The sequence below is a fragment of the Anomaloglossus baeobatrachus genome, chromosome 1 (assembly GCF_048569485.1).
Source record: "Anomaloglossus baeobatrachus isolate aAnoBae1 chromosome 1, aAnoBae1.hap1, whole genome shotgun sequence".
NCBI lineage: Eukaryota > Metazoa > Chordata > Amphibia > Anura > Aromobatidae > Anomaloglossus > Anomaloglossus baeobatrachus.
The window spans coordinates 118,175,857-118,197,935 of record NC_134353.1 but is presented as its reverse complement, the minus strand read 5'-3'; the positions used below and the strand labels follow the sequence as shown (position 1 = coordinate 118,197,935).

The following is a 22,079-nucleotide window of genomic DNA, read 5'->3' as shown; positions in this document are numbered from 1 at the left end:
ACAGCACCCGCGGCAACGGCGGGGACAGCACCCGCGGCTCGGCGGGGGGATTGGCAGGCCATACATCTGGGGGGTAGAAGCAGCTCACCGGGGCCCATAATGGGGAGGCGGGGAGGGCACTTACCCGATTAGGTCACAGTAGAGAGGGGGCCCACACAGCGCCGGGCAGAAGATCGCCTCCATCTGTGGGACTGAGAAGGCGGTAGCTCCGCCCACAGATGAAATTCAAACCAGGATGTCTGCGCGCCTTAAAGTGACGGCGCCGCAGATTGCTGCCGAGGACTGCGGTCCCCGGAACTCGGCCGGGGGCAGCAGAACTGTAAAGGCGAGTGGACCCAGGCCAAGGGACAGGAGAACTGACGAGGCCGAGTGGGCCCCCCCGGCTCTCCAGGGCCCCGGCATTTGCCCGGGTTTGCCGGGTGCTGACGCCGGCCCTGCTATCACCTCACTTATCTTATCCATCTCTGATCTTCTTCCTTTCTAAATTTTCTTCAAAGTCTGATTCCTTCAATTCATCTGTCCACACATCCTCCATGCACCCAATAGCACTTGGTAACTGCACTTACATAGATAATGGCTAATGACGGCTCATGCAGCTTTGTTAGAAAACCCCTATTTAATATGATGACTGGACCATACATGACAAGCACGTTCTACCTATTGTGTCCCCCTAATTTATAAATTATAAGCTTCTGCACAGGGCCCTCCCTCCTCCTGTAATTGTTGAACTGTGTGTTACGTTCTATTGTCTTCATTGTCTGTACAAGCCTCTTCTTAACTGTAAAGTGCTGCAGAATATATTGCCGCTATATAAAAATTTTTATTAGCGATAATGTAGAGTAAACTCGTCTATACATGAATTATATTTTACTGCTAAAATCCTAATGTTCTCCAAGGCTGCAGAGAAACCGAAAAAGAATCTTCACCTAAAGTAAACCTCTCCGTCATCCCCTCTCTATACCGAGGATCTCTCAGATTTGCTTACTTACATCCTTTTCTACTAACACCTAATTTTTCAATAAGAAGTTAACCAATTTGGCACTGCTGGTCTGCGTTCACACAATTTCTGGCGCATTTTTCAGCCAAAGCAAAAAATGGCCCCAATAAAAATAAAAAAAAAAAATTGTATAAAAAGTAAGAATCGTCTTCTGCATTCGACAAAAACCTTCACAAGGCAATAACGGCACCAAACACTGCAAGTGTGAATCAAGTTTTCAACTGCTTCCGGGACTCAACCCCTAGACTTTTTTTTTTTTTTTGGTTAAAGGAGGTTTAGATTGTTTTTCCCAAAAAGTTTACATAAATTAATATTGTGACTGTATTAGCCTATTATAACGTATGCAGCTCTTATTGCCGCAGCCCTTTGTGTTACACTGTGACACAAATCATTTACTATCCATCTCCCCATTAGAATATTTTCCCAGATCTGTACTAATGTGTTCCCCGAAAATAAGAATGGGTCTTTTATTACTTTGGCTCCGAAAGATGGGCTAGGACTTATTTTTAGGGGATGGGGGTTTTTTTTCCTATGAACAATACGCATTTCATTCTTGATGGCACAAAGGTCCTAAAGCAGTGATATCAGCAGCATATAAAGGCTGGGCCCCAAGGAGAATGGGTGTCCTGTGAAATTGACCAGTTGCTCTCTCTGCTCCCTAATGCCGGATCCTGTATTCCAGCCTATCTCCTGTTCAGTTCTTTAGAATTCTGCAATTAAGAGACCTTTGGTCACATGACTGTGAAGTCATCAAAAGGTCCTTAAAACAACCAAAGGTCCTTAAACCACCTGAACCTCAGAATACAACTGCTGGGGTCCCTAAGAGAGTGGGGGCCCCGAGAAATTGAGCAGGTTGACTCCCCCTAATGTCGGCCCTGACTGTAACTAGGGCTTATTTTTAGAGTACGGCTTATATTTCAAGCATATCCCAAAAATCCTGTAAAATAATGTTAGGGCTTATTGTCGGAGTAGGTCTTATTTTCAGGGAAACGTGGAAGAAATTATAATCCTGGATGGAAGTCGGAGTAATAGTACAGCAGTCACTGAGGCAACAAATTAATATTCATCCTTTTTATAGAGTCGACAAATATATATTTATATATATTCTTGCTTTTCTATTTTTTTTTATTTTTTCTTGTGCTCTGAAAACTTTTGAATAAAGGAGGACAGTCCCAAAACAAATATAAAAGAATCTAATAGTAGGCCCATTTACATTATTTTTTTTGCAGAAGGAAAACACCACATTTTTGTAAAACTTGGAAGCTCCCATAGCTTGGCTCAATTGTACATTGATCCCGACATTAGATAGTGTAAAGGCCCCGTCACACACAGAGATAAATCTTTGGCAGATCTGTGGTTGCAGTGAAATCATGGACATATTGTTCCATTTGTACACAGCCACAAACCTGGCACTGATTGTCCACAATTTCACTGCAACCACAGATCTGCCACAGATATATCTCTGTGTGTGACAGGGCCTTAATGTAACCAGGATTTCCTATATAACGCTGTACCTCGCCTGTCTTTAATTGCACTCCTGCAACTTCTTTATAAGATCACAGCTCAACACATACAAAAAAAAAAAAAAAAGTCTTTTAGTATTGTTCCTATCCATTTGATAGTAGGCACTGAGCCCACACGGTCTGATGCATCTCTGGTCTGTACTTGGCGCCCTCTATGCCCTCACTATCACAGTCTCTCCAGCCTTGATTGACGACTCGTACATCGCTTAAGGTACTGTCACACATAACGAGATCGCTAGCGAGATCGCAGCTGAGTCACCGTTTTGGTGACGCAGTTGCGATCCAGTTAGCGATCTCGCTATGTGTGACACTTACCAGCGATCAGGCCCCTGCTGTGAGATCTCTAGTCGTTGCAGAATGGTCCAGGCCATTTTCTTCAAAGGTGATGTCCTGCTGGGCAGGACACATCGCTGTGTTTGACACTATGTGACAGGATCCCAGTGACTGCTGAGATCATTATACAGGTCGCTACTGCAACCTGTATTGTTCCTGCATCGCTGGTAAGATCTGACTGTGACACATCTCACCAGCGACCTCCCAGCGACTTACCTGCGATCCCTATCAGATCGCATCGTTTTTGGGATCGCAGGTAAGTCGTTATGTGTGAAGGTACCTTTACAGTCTGTTCAACTCTCGCACAACAAAAGCTGCACAGGGGCAGCGGCTGTGTAGAGAGATGATGATTGTGGGGACAGAGGAGTAACCAAGCACCGCTCAGAGGTGCCCAATGGACCGATGAGAATATGGGGAGGAGCAATTATAAAAGGCATTGTCTTACATACAAATGCATCTCAATAAATTAGAATATCATCAAAAAGTTAATTTATTTCAGTAATTCAATACAAAAAGGGAAACATATTATATACAGTCATTACACACAGAGTGATCTATTCCTATATATTATATAGAGTCATTACACACAGAGGGATCTATTCCTATATATTATATAGAGTCATTACACACAGAGGGATCTATTCCTATATATTATATAGAGTCATTACACACAGAGGGATCTATTCCTATATATTATATAGAGTCATTACACACAGAGGGATCTATTCCTATATATTATATAGAGTCATTACACACAGAAGGATCTATTTCACGTGTTTATTTCTGTTAACCCCTTCACGACCGGCCGATTTTTCGCTTTCCGTTTTTTTTTTCGCCATTCTTTTTCTGCGAGACGTAACCCTTTTTTTATTTTTCAGTCAATGTGGTCATGTGAGGGCTCATTTTTTGCGGAACGAGCTGTACTTTTAAATGAAACCATCAGTTTTACCATATAGTGTACTGGAAAATGGCAAAAAAAATTCCAAATGCAGAAAAATTGCAAAAAAAGTGCGATAGGTTTTTGAGATATTTTATTCACTGTGTTCACTATATGGTAAAACTGATGTGTGGGTGTGATGCCTCAGGTCAGTGCGAGTTCGTAGACACCAAACATGTATAGGTTTACTTTTATATAAGGGGTTAAAAAAAATAAATTGAACGTTTGTCTAAAAAAAAGTGGCGCACGTTTTACGCCATATTCCGTGACCCGTAGCGTTCTCACGTTTCGGGATCTATGGCTCAGTGAGGGCTTATTTTTTGCGTCTCGAGCTGACGTTTTTAACGGTACCATTTTTGCGCAGATGCTACGTTTTGATCGCCTCTTATTGCATTTTGCGCAAAAGTTGTGGTGACAAAAAAACGTCGTTTTGGCGTTTCGAATTTTTTTGCCGCTACGCCGTACACTGATCAGATTAATTGATTTTATATTTTGATAGATCAGGCGTTTCTGAACGCGGCGATACCAAATGTGTGTATATTTTCTATTTTTTTAACCCTTTAATTTTCAATGGGGCAAATGGGGGGTGATTTGAACTTTTAGGTCTTTTTTTTACTTTTTTTTTTAATTTTACTAGTCCCCCTAGGGGGCTATTGCGATCAGCAATCCGATCGCTCTGCAGTATCTGCTGATCACAGCTACAAGGCTGTAAACAGCAGATACGCTCTCTTTCTCTTTTGCTGTGCAGCGGGCAAAGCGAAAGTGCAAGCAAGTCATGTGTAGTACAGGAGTCATCACATGACCCTGTGCTACCATGACAACTATCGGAAGTCACGTGATCGCGTCACGTGACTTCCGGTATCGGGCGGTAAGTAAAAGTTTACCGCGATCGCGCTTATAATGGCGCTGTCACATATTGACAGCGCCATATAAGGGGTTAAACGGCACGAGCAGATAACGATTCTGCTCGTGCCTAGCAGGCACACATCTCAGCTGTGAAAATCAGCTGAGATGTGTGCCGATCGCAGCATGATCTTGCCGGAAGACCGCGGGCAGTAACGTTATGACCGCTAGGACGTAATTTTGCGGCCCGCGGTCGTTAAGGGGTTAATGTTGATGATTATGGCTTACAGCCAATGAAAACCCAAAAGTCATTATCTCAGAAAATTAGAATATTATATAAGACCAGCTGAAAAAAATGATGTTACACTCAGAAATGTTGGCGCCTACTGAAAAGTCTGTACAGTAAATGCCTCAATACTTGGTCGGGCTCCTTTTGCATGAATTACTGCATCAATGCGGCGTGGCATGAAGGCGATCAGCCTGTGGCACTGCTGAGGTGTTATGGAAGCAGGGATTAGCAATATGCCACCGAGCGGAGCCGCCGCCCGACCACCGAGCGGAGCCGCCGCCCGACCAATCTACACCCCACCTACTGTCTCCTCCCCAAAATCCTATAGAATGTAAGCCCGCAAGGGCAGGGCCCTCTTCCCCCTGTACTAGTCTGTCTACTGTAACTTGTATATGTATTCTGTATGTAACCCCCTCTCATGTACAGCACCATGGAATCAATGGTGCTCTATAAATAGATAATAATAATATTATTATTATTATTATTATTAATAATATGCACCCAGAACTGCACTGGACAGGTTCACTTTAAAAAGAACCTGTCACCAGGCTTTTGCTATCCAATTTAAGAGTAGAACGAAAGTAGGAGCTGAGACCCAGATTCCAGCGATGTATCGCTTACTGGTCTTGTAGTCATAAAATCCCTGTTTTCTCTACTGCAGATGTAGCAGTTCTCTGGATGCTGAGCTCTGTATAACCCCGCCCACAACAATGACAGATTTCTGTGTACACTCTGCATAGGCAAAAAGCTACCAATCAGTGGTACTAACAGCATTATACAGAGTTCATGTATATGGAGGACTATATGGAAGTAGATTTACTAGTCCTTTACTGATAATCGTCAGCTGATAACACAGTAATTACATAAAAACAGCAAGCAGCCCAGTAAAAGATATGTGGCTGGATACATCTCATGTGAGATATCTTTAGGTGTAGGGCCTAAAGCTGGGTTCACACTAAACGACAGCGACAACGACGTCGATGTTACGTCACCATTTTCTGTGACGTAGCAGCGACCTTGTAAGTCGCTGTTATGATCGCTGCTTAAGCTGTCAAACACAGCAGCCGAAGCAGCGATCATAACGACACGCATCGCTGTTATGCAACATGTGCAGAGAGCATGGAGCCGCGCACACTGAGCGCTGGCTGCCTGCTCTCCTAGCTACAGTACACATCGGGTTAATTAACCCCATGTGTACTGCAGCTACATGTCACAGTGCAGAGAGCAGGGAGCCGCGCACACTGCTTAGCGCTGGCTCCTTGCTCTCCTAGCTACAGTACACATCGGGTTAATTACACGATGTGTACTGCAGCTACATGTGCAGAGAGCCGGAGCCGGCAGCACAGGCAGCGTGAGAGCGGCGGAGGCTGGTAACGAAGGTAAATATCGGGTAACCACCTTGGTTACCCGATGTTTACAGTGGTTATAGCTTTCCGCAGCTGCCAGACGCCGGCTCCTGCTCCCTGCTCGCTTCATTTCGTCGCTCTCTCGCTGTCACACACAGCGATGTGTGCGTCACAGTGGGAGAGAGACGACCAAAAAATGAAGCTGGACATTCAGCAAGGAGCGGCGACCTCACAGCAGGGGCCAGGTCATTGCTGGATGTCACACACAGCGACAGCGACGGGACGTCGCTGCAACGTCACAGAAAATGGTGACGTAGCAGCGACGTCGTTGTCGTTGTGTGTGACACCACCTTTAGTAAAAACTGGAAGGATCGCTGCAGATTTTGCTCCCAGTTATGCTGCAAACTTCCCTCTCCTTGTGTTAAAAGAAAGATAGTAAAACGGAAGGGACAGATGGAAAGCAGAATAACTTTAGGATCTCACTTCTAAAGTGCAATCAAATTGCCTTTTACAACAGAATTTTGCAAGTAAAAAAATGCATGTTAACTGCGCCATGTGAATAGGATGGAATAGTGGGAGTGAAAATGCTTTCTTTTTTTCCAATAACACTGAATACAGAAAGGCGATCATAAAACACCCATTTCCTCTTGGCAAAATATATTAGTTAACCAAACAAATAATTATTACCTGCTGTGGATTTATCTGCTGCGTTGCCCTCGGTTGGTCCACCTCCTTCCTTGGGCTCATTGGAAGAATACAGCCGGATCTGTGCTTGCACTGGCAGACGACTAGATGGCATCACACACAGGAGCCCCCTACTCTTCACAGAGTGCTGCCATCCTGGGGAAAACATAGGCATATAAATACTGAGGCTGCCACACAAGGAATTACATACTACTGGATGCGTCCAACCAGGAGGGGGCATCACAGGCGGTAAGGCTGCGTGCACAGTGCGCTTTTATTGCTTTTTTTTTTTTTTTTAGAGCAGTTTGGCAAATCCTAAGGCCAGCAAAGTCAATGAGAATTCTGAAGTGTTGTGCACGTTGAGTTTTTAGGTTTTTTTTTCCTTGAAGATTTGGTGCAGAAAATAATCTGCAGCATGTCAATTCTTTCAGAGTTTTTGCCTGCATTTTGCACCATTGAAAACAATGCAAAAAACGCATGCAAAAATACGCGGTTTTGCTTTGCATTTTGTCTGCCAAGGGATGCAGAAACGGTGCAGGTATTTCTGCAGCCAATCACTCAACATGCACACATAGCATAACATACTGGAAGAAAAGGGAAAGATAAAGCGGGGCTTAACAGACCGTGGCGACAGCGGCAAGACATTTCATCCAATGAAGTTGTTACGCGGGAGGATGGGTAGAGCAAAACTAATAACAGCTTCAACGTCTCCCGAGATCTTCGGGGCAGATGACACAGCCACAGAAGGACAAGCGGCCGTACGGCACAACTTCAGAGAAACACGAAAATAAAAACACATCCACAGAGTACCGAAGCTCTCCTGTTAACAGCCCAGGAAGGCCTGAGGGAAACTGACCGTGTGTGTAGGGGGCACACCGGAACGGGAGCACACCGGGACAGTAGGCACAGCCCAGTCAGCTTCACCGAGCTACCACATTATGACTGCAGTGGAAGGGCAGAAACGGGATAACTGGCCCCGACTGTGCCTCGTCGAGAATCTTGGCGTGACGGGCACCAGACAACTAACCTTGCCTATCGTTTCCAGTATCACATGCAGCACTGTCACTGTCACTGACACTATAGCGGCCATTGCGCCAACACAGCCCTATATTGCTGCACTGCTCTGCTAGTGCCACAGAACCAGAAGGACGCTCGCGCAGCCATGTGCGCCGTGCAGGGTCTTTTAAACAGTAAGCCCTGCCCCAAGCCAAGCACCAGATGGAAATGGCGCCAGCAGCGGCCACCCGAGGACCGCCACATCACCAATGATGTCATCAACGTCCGCTGTGTCATTGGTTATGTCAACGGCGGTCAATCAGGAGCCACCGCAACACTGGTGATGTCACGAGTATACGCAGTAGCGGGAATCCCGCACTTAGAGACAGGGAAGGCAGCAGGAACCCGCGCATGTGCAGTAGGGCAAAACAGGGACAGCCTCAGAATGAACAAAGACCCTAGACACCTGGCGCCTAGCAGCCAAGCGCCTGGAGTGGCAGACAGGTGGCGCTGGGGAGTCAACCGACACCACCACAGGGGATGAGGACAGGGCAGGAGCGGTTCGAGGCTCAGGAGAAATCCGAACCGTCAGATATGCTAGAATAGAGAGGTGTTTCCTGCAAATCCAAGGGAATATATAAAATTCCTGGACAAACAAGTCGACTCTCAGGATATTATCCACTAGCAGAGCTGTAGATGCGCATTACAGTGCAACAAGGCTGCGTAAGCCTCTGCTCAGCTAATTTCACTTTTTTCATGGCAAAACCACAGAGTGAAGAGTGACAAACATGGAAAAATTACCCATGGAAATATAGAAGCAGCTGATACCTGTCCCAAATTTAGTGACAATTAGAAATATGTTCAAATGGCACATATGAGAGTGTGAGAAGGTATATTTGAGAGCATCCGTAGGGCAGGGGTCTTCCTTCAGAGGCTCGGGGAATGCTACTGTCAACTGTATTGAGGTCCACTGGGGGCAATTACAAATCTAGAAGGGGCCGCCCTAAGGCCAACACTATGATGCAAATGGAAGCCCTCCCAAGGAAACGCTACTGTGCAAAGGGCGCACCGAGGCCAACGATGTTATGCATATGGGTGCCCACCCGAGGAAACGCTACTGTGCAAAGAGTGCTCCCCCAGGCCAACGACATTATGCATGGGGGGCACAACCGAAGAAACGCTACTGTGTAAAGAGCGCCCCCAGGCTAACGATATTATGTATATGGGTGCCCACCCAAAAAAAAGCTACTGTACAAAGAGCGCCCCCCCAGGCCAACGACATTATGCATAGGGGGGCACACCCGAGGAAACGCTATTGTGCAAAGAGCGCCCCAGGCCAACGATATTATGCACAGGGGGGCACACCCCCACCCAAGAAAACGCTACTATGCAAGGTGACACCATCAGGCCAATATTGTGCAAGTGGATGCCCACCGTTTTAAATGCTACTCTGCAAGGGGACGCCCCTAGGCCACTGCTACTTTTTAAAGAGGTGCTCTGGACTATTATCACTTTATAAATGTAATAGGGGCACATGCCCTTAAATGTTTTCATACAGAGTGTGCCTTGTGATCATCTCAGGTGTGAATGTGAAGATAAGAAAGTTTGTGGACCTCTGCTCAGGTAATATTCACACATTGGCATAATAGCAGACTTGTTTTTTCACATCAGAAATCTGAACCGACACTCCGATTTCCGCCCTAGATTTGCACGGTGCTAATCATTAGCTTTTCTGTGTGGAATCAGGATATATTTCTCGTTAGTGTTTTTCCACGACCGCTGAATAAATCTGCTGGAATTTTACTTAATGTGAAAGGCTTTACAAAACATTTACATACAAGCACGCAGACGGCCCACAACTTTAATGCAGCTTCCATTAGATGTGAATAGTGCTAAAATATAAGGATTTGCCCATCAGCCCCCACACAAGAAGTCATCAGATCTCAGAAGTTATCGTGCATCTCTGGAGCGATGTTTTTTTTCCTACAAAGAAAAGGAGCAGTTTGGGGCAACCACTGGCCATATTCCCCCAGCAATTAAAGAGGTTGTCCACTACTTTTACATTGATGGCCTATCCGAAGGATATAGTTGATCAATGTCTGATCGGCCATGGTGTGACACCTCACACCCCAATGATCAGCTGTTCTCTGTCCCGGCGGTGGCATCAGGTGGCTGGAAATGCTCAGTTCCGGAGCTGCTCCGTCTTCTCATAGTGGCCGCAGTCGGATAATGCACATCCGCCTCCTGTTAATTAGAATAGGAGGAGGTGGATGTGCAGTATACAACCACGACCACTGAGAAGACGGAGCAGTTCCGGAACTGAGCATTTCCGGATGCCGCCGCCAGCACCGCTGATCTGTGGGGGTGCTGGGTGTTTGACCCCAGCCTAAGGATAGGATATCAATGTAAAAGTAGTGGACAATGGGAGGGGCCGGAAGGGTTTTATCGATGACTGCACGGAGAGAGAGATGTAGGAGGGTATGGAACTATGATGTGGAGCGACACGGCTGATGGAGGAGGCGTCTGTTAGACTGAGGCATTATTGCGTCATTTAAGTTTTGTTTACCTGTGGAGCCACGCGGTTTGTAGGCTCATTTTCTACAATATGACTGTGATTTGAAAACCTTATTAGTTTTATATATATACAGCGGAAGAACTTGATTTACATACAACATGTGCTTATTTGATGTATCCTGTTATTAGCCATATGAGAAGTGATATTTTCTCTGTATTGATTTCTAACTGCTTAATAAAAAAGATCTGATTTAAAAAAAATAAAGTAGTGGACAATCTCTAAAAAAAACCCACCACTTGCCATAAATATTTTTTTGGCCTGCTGTAAATGCTGCTGTTCTCCTGAATCTGACATTATTTCTTGTTTTCTGCTCATCTCTGTCCCTGAAATATGGCTGCCTCCCTCCTCCGTATAAACCTAGTCTTGCTATCCAAGGAGCTGTGGTTCTAAAAATCTCTGTAGGAATCTTCTTGACCATCACCATGCCCAACTGGCTAAACAGACTAATGCCGAGCAGCGGGGGTCACATCTCGGGCATAGAGAGCCGCAGAACCTAAAGAAAAAACACCCGATCAGCAGCATTTACACCAGGAGAAACAATTACGTATTTGTGACAATTGATAGATACACTTTAAATCAATGATTGGGTAACGACTTGTAATAATAGCCATATGTGGCCTGGATCCAGTTATCCTCAACCATCAACCTTACTGCGCACAAGCCCTCTAGCAATCTTCTATCTGGCACAACTCAATATAAGTAACATTTATACACAATCACCCTTAAAGGGAACCTGTCAGCAGTAATTTTGCACTAAACCTAAAAGTTTCCCCCTCTGCAGCTCCTGGGCTGCATTCTAGCAATGTTCCTGTTATTATTGTGCCCCTATTAGACCAAAATAAATACTTTATAAAGTGTTATCTTTTCCTATGCAAATCTTGTTAATTGTACACGGGGGCAGGCTGTCTGGTGTCCGTTATTCTGCCTCCTTGCTGCTTTACGCCGTCCCCCATCGCTCAATTTCATACCACAGGACACCGCCCAGTGCGCCCGAGGTCTCGCGCATGCGCCATGCCACTCTAGCGGGACTGCACTGTGCACAGTGTGACCACTGGTGACGTGTTGCGCAGGCGTGAGATTATGGGCGGCGCTGTGATTTTCATCAACAAGTACCCGCCCATAATCTCGTGCCCGCGCTTTCCCCTCTGCCTCCACCGTTCTGCGCAAGCGCTGGCCAGATGAACCCACGTCACCTCTTACCAAGCGCTGGCCAGATGAACCCACGTCACCTCTTACCAAGCGCTGGCCAGATGAACCCACGTCACCTCTTACCAAGGTAAGAGGTGACGTGGGTTCATCTGGCCAGCGCTTGCGCAGAATGGTGGAGGCAGAGTGAAAAGCGCGGGCACGAGATTATGGGAGGGTACTTGCTGATGAAAATCACAGCGCCGCCCATAATCTCACACCTGCGCAACACGTCACCAGCAGTCACACTGTGTACAGTGCACAGTCCCGCTAGAGTGGCACGGCGCATGCTGGAGACCTCGGGCGCACTGGGCGGCGTCCTGACGTATGAAATTGAGCGATGAAGGACGGCGTAAAGCAGCAGGAGGCAGAATAACGGACACCAGATAGCCCGCCACCGTGTACGATTAACAAGATTTGCATAGGAAAAGGTACCACTTTATAAAATATTTATTTTGGTCTAAAAGGGGGCACAATAATAACAGGAACCTTGCCAGAATGCAGCCCAGGAGCTGCAGAAGGGGAATCTTTTAGGTTTAGTGCAAAATTTCTGCTGACAGGTTCCCTTTAAGAGAATTACCCTCCCCCCCTTCGTGGTGCCCTGATGTGAATGTATCAGCACCGATCCAGTCCATGCCACTCTTGGCGAGGGTTTGGAACTGCTGCGGACTTCTTGATAACACATGTGGATGTGATCAGTGTTGACTGACTAGCTCATGTCAAATGCTAAGCCAGCCCCTTCTCTGCCACCGCACAGATAAGGAATGGGGCTGGCTTAGCTATTAAAATCAGTTGTCAGCCCGCCTCCTTCACACACCGCAATGTTGAAACAGTTAAAAGTGGAGGTGCTAAGACCAGTAATATCTTGGAATCAGAGCACCTTTCTTAAAGGTAATCTGTTATCAGGTTTTTGATATTTTATAATGCTCTCAGATAAGTTAAGAATAGAGACCCCTGTTCTAGTGCTGTGTCACTTAGTTTACTGGGTGCAGCTGTTGTAACACAATTAGAGTATTTCGATGTAGTAAAGCTTAGAAAGCTAACCCCACCCAGAGCATAGCTCTCTGTGTACAATGTCTATTGACAGTAAGCTGCTTATCAAAACATGGGAGTGGTCGGATGACATGTCACGAGGCTTGTCCCAGCAATGATAATGTCCTAGTAATAAAACCTTTCCAGTAAGTAAACAGCATGCAACTTAATAAGTGACACATAACTGAAAACTATATTTGATCCTTTACATCATGCAGTCTTCAGATTACATAACAAAAACCTGATAACAGATTCCCTTTAAAGGGAATCTGTCACCAGATTTTTGCTCCCTCTTCTGAGAGCAGCATAATGTAGAGATAGAGACTCTGATTCCAGCGATGTGTCACTCACTGAGCTGTTTGCTGTCATTTTGATAAAATCCCTCTTTTCTCTGCTTCAGATCTAGCAGTTATACAGAGCTCATGAATATACTGGACTATGTGCAGTATGCAAGTAGTCCAGTAATGAGAATCTCCTGCTGATTAAACATTGATTTGATCAAAACTACACTAAAGCAGCCCAGTAAATGTCACATCACTGGAGTCAGGATCTCTGCCCCTACATTATGCCGGTCTCAGATCGGGCAGCAAAAACCTGGTGATAGATTTACGTTAAGCAAATTATTGATTTATATAAAATTATATTTTAAAGGGAAGCGGCAATCAAAGTGACCTATAGTTTAAATCAAGTTTTTGTATTGGGGGGGGGGTAGTAATTTTTAAAAATATCTTTATTAAAAAAAAAAAACCTGTAATCTTGCAATTCTCACTCTAGTCACTGAAACTGGAGGCAAGATTGCAATGACAGCTAACACCTATCTATCCACAGCTAATGTCACTGAATCCACCAACCACAGTGAGTGATGTCACACCTGACCCCACTCCCAATCCCTGCACAGTGACCTTTGCACACACACGACACCAATACAAAAGGTCAGGCTCTGACCATTGTGGCTATGTACATGTGTAGTGTCCTAAAACAAATGGTATGAGTCTATATTTATTTAGTTCTAATATTTAAAACAGATGTATCAAAAAAAATGTGGGTTAAGCAATAGGTTATTTTCTGATGATAATTTCCCTTTAACCCCTTGGCAACAAAGGACATAGTGCTACATCCTATGGTGGGTGCAGAGGTGTGGCGTGGACTCGTGAGCCGAACCCACTGCATACACAGCCGACATCGGCCTCCAACAGCATTTGTAGAAAGCTCAGATTGCGGCTGTTTAACTCTTCAGATGCCGATGTCAATCTGACGGCAGCATTATAATGTGTGTGTTCTGTGTGGGAACCAGTTTAGAAATCTGCAATAAAGACAGGACAGAATACAGAAAATAGAGAGAGATTAAACAGATCCTTGTAAAAGCTATTTCATCACCGCCCCAACCCACAATCACTGGCTGGGACCGGTCGCCTCCTGGAGAAGCTGGCTAAGCTTGTACATGTATCTGGAGATTGCAGATATAGGGCAGAGAACATCTGATGTAATATATATACAAACATCAGAAATAAAGAATCCGAGGTGGTAATCTCCTCTCTTTGGCGTCTCCTCCATCGCTTTGAAGTGGCTTTGTATTTCAAATTTCATATATAAAGATAGTGACGGCGTCCAAGAGGAAGAAGCCACCAGAAGGATGGACCAGTCCTCCTTTTATCCACTTTACAGTTTTTGAATAGGATAAAATAAGGTATAATAAGATGGAGCATGAGCACAAGTCACTTGGCCATTGCCTTGCATATGTTAATTCTTTCTGGTGCTTTACAATCGCTTCTTCAGACATGTTCCAGGAGGAATGTACCTAAAAGAGAAGTCATATGCAAAACCCCTTACTGATTCTGGCCTCCGGGCTGTGCAGAGGACTGTGGTGAAGTGCGGTAGTTCCTCTGCATAGCCGCTTGCCGGGGAACTGTTGTGCAAGGAAAGACTGTAAAGCGGGCTTTACACGCTGCGACATCGCTAGCGATAGCACCTTCCCACGTCGGTGGCGCATCACGGAGTGATTGCTGCCGTAGCGAACAGGGCTGTGGAGTCGGTAAGCCAAACCTTCGACTCCGACTCCGACTCCTCAAATTCTCTTGCACCGACTCCGACTCCGGCTCCGACTCCGACTCCTACATATATTGCTTATAGTTAGGTGAAAAATTTATTGTAGTACATGAATATGTGTATGTGAACATCAGACATTTAATAATTTTTATGATACAATAATCAAGATATTTGGATAGAACATAAAATATATTTATTGGAATACAACTTTAGAACACAAAAAACTGTAATAAATTGTAAATATGTAATACACTATGTAATATACAGTAGATTACATATATATCTTGTGTGTATATACACTGTATATATATATATATATATATATGTATATACAGTGTATATACACACACAAGATATATATGTAATCTACTGTATATTACATAGTGTATTACATATTTACAATTTATTACAGTTTTTTGTGTTCTAAAGTTGTATTCCAATAAATATATTTTATGTTCTATCCAAATATCTTGATTATTGTATCATAAAAACAATTAAATGTCTGATGTTCACATTGTACTACAATACATTTTTCACTTAAATATAAGCATTATACTAAATGTTATTATTTAGTAAAATATTCAGCACATTCTGCATTGCACTCCTGTCCCCAATTTATTATATATTTTAGGAGTCGGAGTCGGTGCATTTTATACCGACTCCGACTCCACCAAAATGAGCTCCGACTCCGACTCCGACTCCACGACTCCGACTCCACAGCCCTGGTAGCGAACAATATCGCTACTGCAGCGTCACAAGCAATTACCTGTTCACCGACGTCGCTGTGGCCGCCGAACAATCTCTCCTTTAAGGGGGAGGTTCCTTCGGCGTCACAGCAGCGTCACTAAGCGGCCGCCCAATAGAAGCGGAGGGAACGTAACATCCCACCCACCTCCTTCCTTCCTCATTGCCGGCGGCCGCAGGTACGGTGTTGTTCCTCGTTCCTGAGGTGTCACACATAGCAATGTGTGCTGCCGCAGGAACGACAAACAACCTGCGTTCCAAACGAGGAACAATTTTTTAAAAATGAACGACGTGTACACAACGAACGATTTGACACCTTTTTGTGATCATTACTGATCGCAAAAAGGTGTCTCACACAACGACATCGCTAACGAGGCCGGATGTGCGTCACCAGCACCGTGACCCCAACGATATCTCGTTAGCGATATCGTTGTGTGTTAATGGGCCTTAAGACCCCTTTCAGACGTCCATGTTTAAGGTACGTGTGACATCGATTTTTAACACTAATGCAACACGTACACATGCTATTCTCTGGAGTTACTCACATGGCCATTTTTTCACATGGACCGTGTGACCCCTCGTTGCCCCACACGCACACACAGAGACATGTCCGTTTTTTCTCCGGCAGCACGGGTGTCACACGGATTGTACACTGATGTGATCCGTGTGACGTCAGTCGACACATACAGGAGAAAATACGGGTCTTTGAAATAAAATGATTTTCTATACTCACCTGTATCCAGCGCTGTTTTCTTTGGCTCTGCTGTCTCCTGCTTCTGACCCTCGCTCATTATATTCACCGTTATTCACCGGTTATTCACTGCACTGAGGACCTGGAAGCTGGAACATTGCGGTGACAGCGCCGCGGGGACAGCACCGCCGAGGACCGGTGAGTATCCAGCAAGCAGTGTGTATGCAGTGACATCCAGGAGGTCATTGAAGTTCCCAATGAACTCTGATGCACCCATGAAGTCACCATCCTGACACCCGCTATGTTGCCGGGATGTCATCAGAGTTCATTGGGTACTCCAATGACCTAGACATCACTGCATACACAACGCTTGCTGGATACTGACACCCGCCTGACACATGCTTGATCATACTGATGCGTGTGGCTTGTACCTGATTAAACATGGATGTCTGAAAGGGGCCTAAAAGTGATGCGGTGCTCAATCAGTGCTATTGCCTCCTTATTATCAGGTCAGATTTCTACCACCACTTTCTAGAACGGGAAACACTCTGTAGGCGAGTACGAAGCATTACATCATGCAGGCTAATGTACAGCGGGTGACATAACTATAGAATGTGCCAATTTTATACCAAAAAAAAGAAAAAAAAAAAAAAAAAAGACACTGAACAAAAATATAAACACTTGATTTTCTCCCATTTTTCATGAGCTCAAAGAGCTAAGACTCTTTCTATGTACACAAAAGGCCTTTTGCTCGTAAATATTGTTCAAAACGTGTGACATCTGTTGCATTGTGCTGTGCGATAAAACTGCACATTTTAGAGTGGCTTGTATTGTGGCCAGCCTAAGGCACACCTGTGCAATAATGCTGCTGTCTAATCAGCATCTTGCTATGTCACACCTGTGAGGTTATTGGATTATCTCAGTAAAGGACACGTGCTCACTAATACAGATTTAGACAAATTTGTGAACAATATTTGAGAGAAAAAAGCCTTTTATGTACATAGAATAAGTCTTAGATGTTATAGTACAGCTCACAAAAAATGGGAGCAAAAACAACAGTGTTTATATTTGTGTTCTGTATATACCGTATTTTTCAGTTTATAACACAAACCGGATTATAAGACGCACCCCACATTTAAAGAAAAAAAAAAATGGGGTCCGTCTTATAATCTGGGGGTCACAGGAGGCAGAGCCGGTGGTGGAGTAGGGCGTTGCTGCAGGCGGTGCAGCGGGCATCCCAGATGTTCGCTGCGGGCGATGTGAGGCAGGCGACAGCCATACAGTCGGTGGTGTGGGCTTCAAAGAAATGGCGCCCAGAGTCAGAGTGTACGAAGACTGAGATGTCGGCTCAATGACAAGCCGAGATCTCATCTGCGCACTCACCATTTTACTTAAAAGGAACCGGTCATCACTTTTTTGGACTATAAAGCTGCGGCCACCACCACCGGGCTCTTATATACAGCATTCTAACATGCTGTATATAAGAGCCCAGGCCGGGGGTATAACATAAAAAAACACTTTATAATACTTACCTAACGGTCGCGCTGTGGGCCTTATGGGCGTCTCCGTTCTCTGGTGCGGGCGCCTCCTCTTTCGGCCAGCTTTGTCCTCTTTCTGAAGCCTGGGTGCATGATGCGTCTACGTCATACACACTCGCCGGTCCTGCGCAAGCGCAATACAATACTTTGATCTGCCCTGCTCAGGACAGATCATAGTGCGCCTGCACAGGACCTGAATGCCGGCGAGTGTGTGACGTCAGACCCGTCATGCACCGCGGCTAGAGAAGGAGCACAAAGATGGCTGAAAGAGGTGGTGCCGGCACCGGACAACGGAGACACCCATAAGGCCCACAGCGCGACCGTTAGGTAGGTATTATAAAGTGTTTTTTATGTTATACCCCCGGCCTGGGCTCTTATATACAGCATTCTAACATGATGTATATAAGAGCCCGGTGGTGGTGGCCACAGCTTATAGGCAAATAAAGTGGTGACAGGTTCCCTTTAACACTAGAACTACTGGACTCGTGACACCTATATAGAAATACATGGTGCAAAGTAGTCAAAATGACTACCTCAGTAGTTCTAGTGTTAAGTCCACCACTGAGAGATCCATAGGCTGGAACCGGCATTTTCAGGATGGCCCCTGCCTCACCGCCCGCAGCACAGCAGCCCGTGACGCCTCTCCAACACCACCTGGTAAGCTACATTCGGAATATAAGATGCACCCCTCATTTTCCTCCCAAACTTGTGGGAGGGAAAGTGCGTCTTGAAATATTCGGTACTTCTAGTGGTGCTATTGACGTGAAATTCTCACCAGACATTGATAACAACCCATCCAATACATATAGACAGACATCCAACCGTAGATGTCTATAAATTAAGTTGCGTGTGATAAAGAGAAATGACACAAGGAAAAGGACTGAACACATGAAGAAATAGGTGCAAAATGCCATGGAAAATCATGACATGAGCTGAAAACTATCATGAATTAGAAAGAAATCCTGCCACACTTAAATATATTATCCGATTCAACTGATGGCCTATAAAAAGGTGTCTCATTGCCAAGGTTCCAAACAAGAAACATCTCATGATGATTAAAACCAGTGAGTCGTCTTAGGATCTTGGCAACCTTTTTGTTGCAAAAGATACTCATGGTATTGGTTACAAAAGAAATTCTGATTTCTAAACTATCGATGGTTCCAGTTAACACTGTAGAGGCCATAATCCAAAAGTAGAAAGAACATAATTTCACCATAAATCAGCCCCAACTTGGCTCTCCCAACAAGATTTCAGACAAAGGAGTGAAAAGAATAACCAGAAACATTGTCCAAAAGCAAGAACCCCCTTGTGAAGAGCTACACAAAGGCCTGTAATCAACAGGTACAATTGTTTCAAAGAAACTCCAGGGCCTGTGTGCACATCCACCACGCAAGACTGTATTGCTAAACAAAAAGCAAGTTCAGGCGTATTTAAAGTTTGCTTAACATTTAGACACGCCTGTGAAATACTGAAAGGATAGTCTGGTCAGATGTGACCAAAATTGAACTCTCTAGATACCAAACACACCTGAAAACACCAAACCAACAGTGAAATTTTGAGGTGGGAACACCATGGTATGTGGCTGTTTTCCAGCATACGGCACTGGCAAACTTTGAGTTGACGGATAGATGATTGGTCAAATATACAGAGACATTTTTGATAAAAATTTGCTGACATCTACCAGGATGAAAAACAACAAGGGTAGACATTTCAGCAAGACAATAATCCCAAACACACAGTCAACAAAACTCTCAACTGGTTTCAGGAAAAAAAAATAAAGCTGCTAGAATGTCCCAGACAATCACCGGACCTGAATTCAATAGAAAATTTATGGAAGGAACTAAAGCTCAGAGATCAAAGAAGGAGCCCATGGGACCTTCAGGATTTGAAGAGTGTTTGTGTGGAAGAATGGTCAAATTCACACCTGAGCAATGTATGCAACTAGTTTCTCCATACAGGAGGCGTCTTGAAGCGGTCACCACCAACAATACATTTCGGCAAGTGTGTTCAATACTTTTTCCCTGTGTCATTTCTCATTATTACAGATCATTTAAGGAAATCTATAGTTTCATTTCTTTACCTGTGTGGATTGAATGGGTTGTTATCAATATCTGGTAAGAATTTCAAACCTTTAGAAAATATAATTTACTTACAAAATTGGCGACGTGTTCAATCCTTATTTCACCCACCGTATACACATCCTGAAAAGGGGATTCTTAATGATATCACAATATTCTAATGAGGATTCCCCAGCAGGATGATTCCTATCCATGCAGCCTATTAGGGAATAAGGACTTCATTGTATTACATGATCAGCCATTCATCTGCAGCCAAATGTAAGATTCATTGACAAAAATCAGCTGGGAGCTCTGATGTTAAAAGGTAAAGGTCAGCTCACTCCAGGCAGACAGCTGATTTCTCCTCCATGTAGGGAGTATGTTTGCCTAGGATGAAACAGCGGAAATAACCAGGGAACCTCTGGTCAGGTCAAAGGATTATTACTAGAGATGACTGTAAAGGTAGAGGTTCGTAAAGAACACTGAGTGTCCAGGGCTTGAACCCGAACAACGGTGTCGGCGCCTCCTCTTTCGGCCATATTTATCTTCCTTTTTCTGAAGCCGGGGTGCACGATGTGTCCTATGTCATGCACACTCGCCGGCATTGATGTCCTGCACAGTCGCACTTTGATCTGCCCTGAGCAGGGCAGATCAAAGTATTGTAGTGCGCCTGCGCAGGACCTCAATGCCAGCGAGTGTACATGACATAGGACGCGTCATGCACCCTGGCTTCAGAAGAAGGAAGACAAAGATGGCCGAAAGAGGAGGTGCCGCACCCGGAGAACGGAGACACCCATTTGACCCCTCTGCCCCGAACCAACCATTTAGATAAGTATTATAAATTGATTTTTAAGTTCTACACAGCGGCCTGGGCTCTTATATACAACATGTTAGAATGCTGTATATAAGAGCTCACTGGTGGTGGCCGCAGCTTATAGGCCCCAAATCTGGTGACAGTTTCCCTTTAACCTAAATCACATGAATATGCATTAATTGATAGGGGGAATAAGCCACTGCCAGACACATCCTACAGCTGCTCTGTTCCCCATATGCCGCTAGTAGAGATGAGCGGACCCGTGGAAGTTCAGTTTGGTGGGTTATTATTATTATTATTATTTATTATTATAGCGCCATTTATTCCATGGCGCTTTACAAGTGAAAGAGGGTATACGTACAACAATCATTAACAGTACAAGACAGACTGGTATAAGAGGAGAGAGGACCCTGCCCGCGAGGGCTCACAGTCTACCGGGAATGGGTGATGGTACAATAGGTGAGGACAGAGCTGGTTGCGCAGTGGTCTACTGGGCTGAGGGCTATTGTAGGTTGTAGGCTTGTTGGAAGAGGTGAGTCTTGAGGTTCCTCTTGAAGCTTTCCACGGTAGTGGAGAGTCTGATGTGCTGAGGTAGAGCGTTCCAGAGTATGGGGGATGCACGTGAGAAACACTTAACACGATTGTGGGAAGAGGAGATAAGAGAGGAGCAGAGAAGGAGATCTTGTGAGGATCTGAGGTTGCGTGCAGGTAGGTACTGGGAGACTAGGTCACAGATGTAGGGAGGAGACAGGTTGTGCATGGCTTTGTATGTCATGGTTAATGTTTTGAACTGGAGTCGTTGGGCGATGGGAAGCCAGTGAAGGGATTGGCAGAGTGGCGAGGCTGGGGAGTAGCGAGGGGAGAGGTGGATTAAGCGGGCTGCAGAGTTCAGACAGAATTTAGGTAAAGTCCAGTTTGGGACCCAGACTTGAACCCCCATGGAAGTCTCTAATTGGGCAGTTCGGATCTCTGCCCACATACAGCCAGCTATAAACAGAGCACTTCCGGGGATGGGTTATTTGTTTGGTGCACACTACATCCAATCACGTTGTTGTTACCCTCAGGGCAAGCCATTCAAACACTACAAGCGGCTCGCACTGGGCTGAGCACTGAGTGTAGTCGACCACAGCGATGCTCGTGTAAGTGGTTTGTATACATAAAGCGCCCGAACTCTGTTTTTTGGGTAAAGTCTGTGTTTGATACAAACGCCAAACATCGAACCTCGAGTTCGCTCATCTCTAGCCGCTAGACCATGTACACATTAGACTGGAACTTAAAATTTATGGTATAGGAGTACAAGCAGGTTTGGAGCTTAATAGCTTACAAGAATATCAGTGTCATAATTCAGCTGAGATAAAACCTGTACAACACCATACATGAACGGGATTGTGTGTGGAGTTACCAGGAGCGTGGACGCAATTGACACAGAGATTCCTGAGCCAACAATCA

The 22,079-nt window shown here is 45.0% G+C and overlaps 1 protein-coding gene across 2 annotated transcripts in view; it reads right to left on the bottom strand.

Moving 5' to 3' along the window:
* Window positions 1-22,079, bottom strand: part of SLC30A9 (solute carrier family 30 member 9) — a 178,955-nt gene that overhangs the window by 149,630 nt on the left and 7,246 nt on the right. For both annotated transcript variants that reach the window (XM_075347000.1, XM_075347001.1), the window contains exon 2: window positions 6,956-7,108. In XM_075347000.1, the coding sequence (XP_075203115.1) occupies window positions 6,956-7,108 (153 nt within the window). The remainder of the gene's footprint in view (window positions 1-6,955; window positions 7,109-22,079) is intronic.